The sequence below is a fragment of the Epinephelus moara genome, chromosome 24 (assembly GCF_006386435.1).
Source record: "Epinephelus moara isolate mb chromosome 24, YSFRI_EMoa_1.0, whole genome shotgun sequence".
Lineage (NCBI taxonomy): Eukaryota > Metazoa > Chordata > Actinopteri > Perciformes > Serranidae > Epinephelus > Epinephelus moara.
In genome coordinates, this window is record NC_065529.1 from 12,635,496 (window position 1) to 12,641,492 (window position 5,997).

At 42.0% G+C, this 5,997-nt stretch overlaps 1 protein-coding gene across 1 annotated transcript in view; it reads right to left on the reverse strand.

The window, feature by feature from the left end:
* Nucleotides 1–416: 416 nt before the first annotated feature.
* The window catches only part of LOC126385506 (magnesium transporter NIPA4-like), a 25,446-nt gene continuing 19,865 nt past the window's right edge, over nt 417–5,997 (reverse strand). Inside the window, exon 8 of the mRNA XM_050037252.1 lies at nt 417–5,729. Coding sequence (XP_049893209.1) covers nt 5,505–5,729 — 225 coding nt within the window. The 3' untranslated portion in view covers nt 417–5,504. The remainder of the gene's footprint in view (nt 5,730–5,997) is intronic.

Genomic DNA, 5,997 nt, shown 5'->3' on the forward strand with positions numbered 1-5,997 from the left:
ATAAGATGGTCACAAGGTCACAGTGACCTTTGACCTCTGAGCACCAAAGTCTAATCAGTTCATTTTTTGAGTTTCGTCATAATTAGTGTATGAATTCTTGAGTTATGGCCAAAAACATATTTGTGAGGTCACAGTGACCTTTGACCTTCAACCACAAAATTGTAACCAGTTCATTCTTCAGTCCAAGTGGACGTTTGTGCTAAATTTGAAGAAACAAAAAATGCCTGGAGGCCTTCCTGAGATATTGTGTTCATAAGAAGTAAGGAAGTACATACATTGGACAGATGTACGTACAGACGGACACATGTATGAATGGACAACCCGAAAACATAATTCCCTCCGGCCACAGCTACTGCCGGCACGAAGGCAAAAAAATGACCAAAACAAAGGAATAAACAGGAAATGACAAAATTCATCATGTTGTTCTTTATTGAAACGAGTTTTTGTTTTTGTTCCGATAGTTGAACTTTAAATCACACAGCTTTGTATAAATGCTCAGTTTCTAAAACATAAACCTGTTTTTTGCTTCCTCAAAAGCCAAATTTGGTTCAAAGTAATTTTAAAATACAAACTTGCAGAAACTAAAAATCTGCTGCAGATAAAAAATAAAAATACGTCTGTGTTCTGTTGTCAAAGTTTGTTCTGATGATGTGATTTTAAAGGAACAGTTCAGAGAGTTCGACACTCATGTCTGTACAGTAAATATGAAGCTACAGTCAGTTAGCTTATCTTAGCTTAGCTTAGCATAAAGACTGGAAACAGCTTTTTTTCAGAATAGTTAAAATATTAAATCAACTTTTTTCAAGCTTGTTTTGCTACAAGATGTACGAAGATTAAAACATGATTGAGCATCACATTTGTTTTTTAACTCTTCTTCATACGAATTATTCAAACAGACGGCTCCAACTAAACAGAGATCAGACCGCAAGTTTAATCTGTTTCAGGCCATCAGCGGGACATCAGCAGGCTGGCTGCGAGCTAACGTTAGCAACTCCGCTACATGACAGAACAGTTAAACCCTTTGAGTCCAGCACCTCTGACCAACACTAACCCTTCAGACGTGGTACCTGGACCCTCGGCCTGTTCAGACAGTCCTCTTTAATGTCGTTTCTGCCGTTTCCTTTTTACTCTGTGTGCTAACGTCCCTGCAGGAAATATCTACAAGGCTGGCCTGTTGTTGTCATACAGTTTCCATGGCAACAGATCGTTCTGTGTTCCTATTGGTCAAAGTGACGGCTGTGACGGGAGAAGAAAATCAAACATGCTAGACTTTCTGCGGGACGTCGTGAGGCGTCCCAGACGTGGCGTCAGTTGTTGTCTACTATGACACACTACACCAGATGAAACCATGGATTATCAGTACAACACTCGTTCACGATCTGAGCCGGCACAGTACGACGCCACGTTGGGCTGTAACCAGGCTGATATCATGTGGTCTGAACCCGACAGAAGACGGTTAACGTATCTGCTCCATTTTGTGGCATCGTAATGATTCGACTGTCTCAATGTTGAGATTTTCTACATCCTGCAAATAACAAAATTCAAATTAAGTCAGTATATCCGTACCTGACCTGTTTGTTGATCCTGCTCAGAAACTAAAGAGTAAAAACAGTTTGTTGTGTAACCCGCGGCTCGAACCCGACGGCAGTCTGCAGGTTTTGCTCAGATTAAACCAGGATCAACTGATCAGTGGATCTAATCTATAGTCAGAGCCAGGCTAGCTGTTTCCCCCTGTTTCCAGTCTTCATGCTAAGCTAAGCTAAGCTAAGCTAAGCAGCTGTGGCTACATATTTAGCATACAGAGAATCAATCTGAACACCTGACGCTCAGAGAGGAAGTGTGTTCACCTGAGTGAAGTTTCACCTGCTGTGACATCATAACCTCTAACTGACAGCATTAATGCAAAGTGTTGTGTGTCAGCCATGAACAGAGCAGAGCAGCAGAACGTTCCTTTAAGTTTGCAGCATCAAAACTCTGTGAGTCAATAATGAGTCTGATTGGTTTGTTCCTCTGAGCGTCATCAGCAGACGAGTCTTCAGCTGCGCACACACACACACACACGTTACACATCAATACACTGACCATCATCGAGTGTGTTCATATACACTCTGTATGTACTCATTATGCCTGTGTTGTTCCACTGTACTCTCATACTGACTGGACTGTTCTGCAGCTCAGTGTGGCTCTACTGCCTGAGCACAGTTTTGTGTTTGTGCTGTGAGACAGATTGAGGTTATAAAAACACTCAACAATGGTCAGAATATTTCAGAGTCTGTGTGTCGGCTGCTTCATAAACTCCAGCTGTCGGCAGAGAGGACGTTCAGACACAATCTGAAACACCAGAAGACGAGTCAGTAACAGGAAGAAGAAGAAGACGAAGAAGAAGCAGAGAGACGTCTCACTCTGAACTCTGTCGTCTCCTGAAACCACAGAGTCTCTCATCGTCTACAAACCAGGTCGATTCCCTGATTTGATTTTCTTTTTCCTTCATTTAAAACAACCTGATCTGTTTGACCTCGGGGCCTCTGGTCTGACGACGACAAACTGACGACTAATATTTGAAATATTTCGTTAGTGGTGCTGATGAGAAAACGACCTCAGTCACTGCTCAACACAAAATACAAACTAACAAAAATAAAACTGGATAAATGTTTCACATTATTACAGTGACGTCTGACATCAGATTTGTATCTTTATAATCATTCATTTAAAGTCATGAAATGTGTTTTAGGTCCATAAAGGTTTTGAAATGATCGTTAAAGTGAATAAAGTGCGATGGGAGGAACAAAGAATAAATCTGCTGATATTCTGTATTTTTCTAATTGTCAACAAATCCACAGAACAGATCAGAGTCAACAATAAGTTCAGTGTTTTCTTCTGATTATTAATATTTCATTATGTGTTGTGGTGACTTAAACCAGGGGTTTATCATATCAGGGGTCGGCATCCTGCAGCTCCGGAGCCACGTGCTGCTCTCCAGCTGCTCCCTGTGGCTTCAACAGAAACCTACATGGAAATTAAATTATAAATACATTTTCAATTTTCATTTATTCTGTAGGCTTAAAGTGAATCTCACATTCTTCAGCTGTATAAATGTGCAGCCTGTGTAGCGATTTAAAAAAACATTTCGTCCACTAAAAGGTGTCGTACGTCTGGCCTGGAGCCTCTTCCTCCACAACAGCACGGGTGATGGCGACAGTCGTCTTGAGCTTTCCTCGCTGTGGACTCTAAATCCAAAAAGGGAAAAAGTCTCAGAGGAAAAAAGAGACTTTAACGGTGCACCGACAGAGTGGTTTGCTTCCATCGGCAACGCTGCAGAGTTCAAGCACCAAATAATGATAACTATCTGAGTGCAGAGGAGCTGCCTCGCACTGAAACATGTTGGTGAACGCTCGTACAGATCAGTTGGTGATGTTGATGAACTGGCTGTAAGTTTTATTATGATATGATCAAATATGTTTTGCTGCTCCAGCTGCTCCTTTTTGGCCAAAAATGGCTCTTTGGATAGCGAAGGCTGACGACCCCCGACTTAAATAGACGAGACGTTAATCTCAAAACGAACTAAAACTGATTATGATCGGCTGACACCTTCATCAGGCTGCCTTCACTCTGAGAATCAGGGCTCATATCTCTGTATTTTCAGGCTGGCTGGTGATGCACGATACACACAGATCACTGACCGGTGTTTGAGTGGCTGAACATGTCAGGTGGTATTCACATGAATGAACCAAAGGTGCAACAGACACAGTTCTTCACTTCACCTGTGGTGTGAATGTTCTGGCTGATGGGTGTGTGTCTCAGAAGGGCTCCATGTCTCTAATGTCGAGTCAAAGCCTCATTACAGACGTCAGGAGCACTTTTGTAAAAACAGACTGATCAAAATAAAATGCAAAGACAGATTTTTTTGTCCCTGTTTGAAAATAAGATGTACATGAGAATGATGTCAAACAAACAGCAGTGCTGCACGTTAACGTTTCTGCACACAGCTCTGGAGCTTCAGAGGTAAACCACCTGTGTTGTTTGATTCTACCTGAGACGTAGATTTGAGGTGTAGTTACTGTACAGCAGAGTGAAACGTACACACAGAGCCGAGGTCTGCGCTCTCTGGTTACACCTGTGTGTGTGACCTCAATACACTGCAGCCTGTTATTTATTTAAACTGAACTCAGGTCAGAGCAGGTGTCAGGTGGCGTCCTCACACAGCAGCTACTGTTCACATCGTCAGGTGATCGTCAGGTGATCATCAGGTGATCGTCAGGTGGTTGTCAGGTGGTCGTCAGGTGATCATCAGGTGAACATCAGGTGATCGTCAGGTGATCATCAGGTGATCATCAGCTGCAGTGCTGGGTTTTATAAAATTCGCCACAGACAGGAGGAAACTCAGAGTACTGAGAGACTTTTATTTTTTCTGAGGGATTTGTCGACAGGAAGAAACTCTGAACAGCTGATTCATTTCAATCAGACTGGTTGATGGCTGAAGGCTGATGAGGTCACTGAGGGAAACTAAAGGTTTCATATATGTTTCCTGGTGTTACTGAACACACCTGTCGCCTCCTTCAACAGGAACAACAGACGTCCAGTTTACACTGGTCATTTCAAGTGTCTATCGTTACTACGGCAACATAAGGATTCATTACATCATTATTTTAATACACTTTCATTTACACAAAACATTTCACCTCTTTATTTTCTATTGTTGAATCTTTCTGAAGTTGTTTTGTGCCTCTGTCATTGTCTCAGTTCTCTTTATAGTTGATCTGCGTATTTGTAGTCATCCTATACATCTCTGTAGTCCTTTGTCTCTTTGAAGTTGTTTTACGCATCTTTGTAGTCGTTTTGTATTTTTGCAGTTGTTTTGTGCCTTTGAGGTCGTGCCTCTTTGTAGCTGCTTGGTGTCTCATTATAGTTGTTTTGTGTCTTTGACGTCATTTAATGTATCTTTGTAGTCGTTTTATGTCTCTTTGCAGATGTTTTGTGTCTTTGTAGTCGTCCTATACATCTTTGTAGCCATCTGTTGTCTCTTTGTAGTTTCTTTTTGTGTCTCTGAAGTTGTATTAATTCTGTTGATTATTGTTTTCCATCTCTTTGTGTCTCTTTTTGATCCTTTTCTGTGTATTTGTGGTCGCATTAATTCTCTCTGTAGCTGTTTGATGTCTCTTTGAATCCTGAACCCGGTGAGCCTGTTCAGAGATACATCGACGTAATAAAGTGTCTCACATGTCCTCCACAGTTGGTTTAAACAGTTTGATTTCAGTCAGTCTTAAATAACTCTTGGACAGTTTATATCCAGTATTTGGACGTGTGCAGTGACTCAGTGTGAGCAGCTCAGTTTCTCTGGTTTCAGAACCTTTACAGTAAATTTTGTTTTGAACGCTGACAGACGTCAGTGGTGAACTGAAACGTCGTCAGACTAGAGGCCGTTAAAATAAAGTGCACACAGATTTACAGTATCAGCGCGAGGACGACAGCCCCGCCCAGACAGGAAACACAAACCTCTGTCCCTCTCAGCTGATGATGAAGACTCTCGGCCCTTCCTCTCTCATAGGAGGAAGACTCTCTATCACCATGTTGTCCATCAGTCCATATTTATCCTCCTTTTTACTCCTGCTTCCTCCTCCTCCTCCTCCTCCTCCTCCTGCTGCTGGTCGTTCATTGGCTGAAACCTCGTCTGCAAGCCCCTCCCTCTCCACCGGCTGAGACAGCTGACTGGTCAGCTGCTTCATCGTCAACTGAAAAACATCACAGCACATTAAATTCTTGTATCATACGCATGACCTCCTGTCCTCAGATAGTACCTATCTAACCTCAAACACAGCTGTAAGACCTAATATATATTTAGATTGCTTCTCCCCAATTTCTCTTCAAGAATTGACCGCAGTGATTTCTTCATCTAAATCATCAACGTGTCTCTTAGACCCCATCCCAACTAGGCTACTTAAGGAGGTCTTTCCTTTAGTTAACACTCATATATTAGATATGATCAATATATCCTTATTA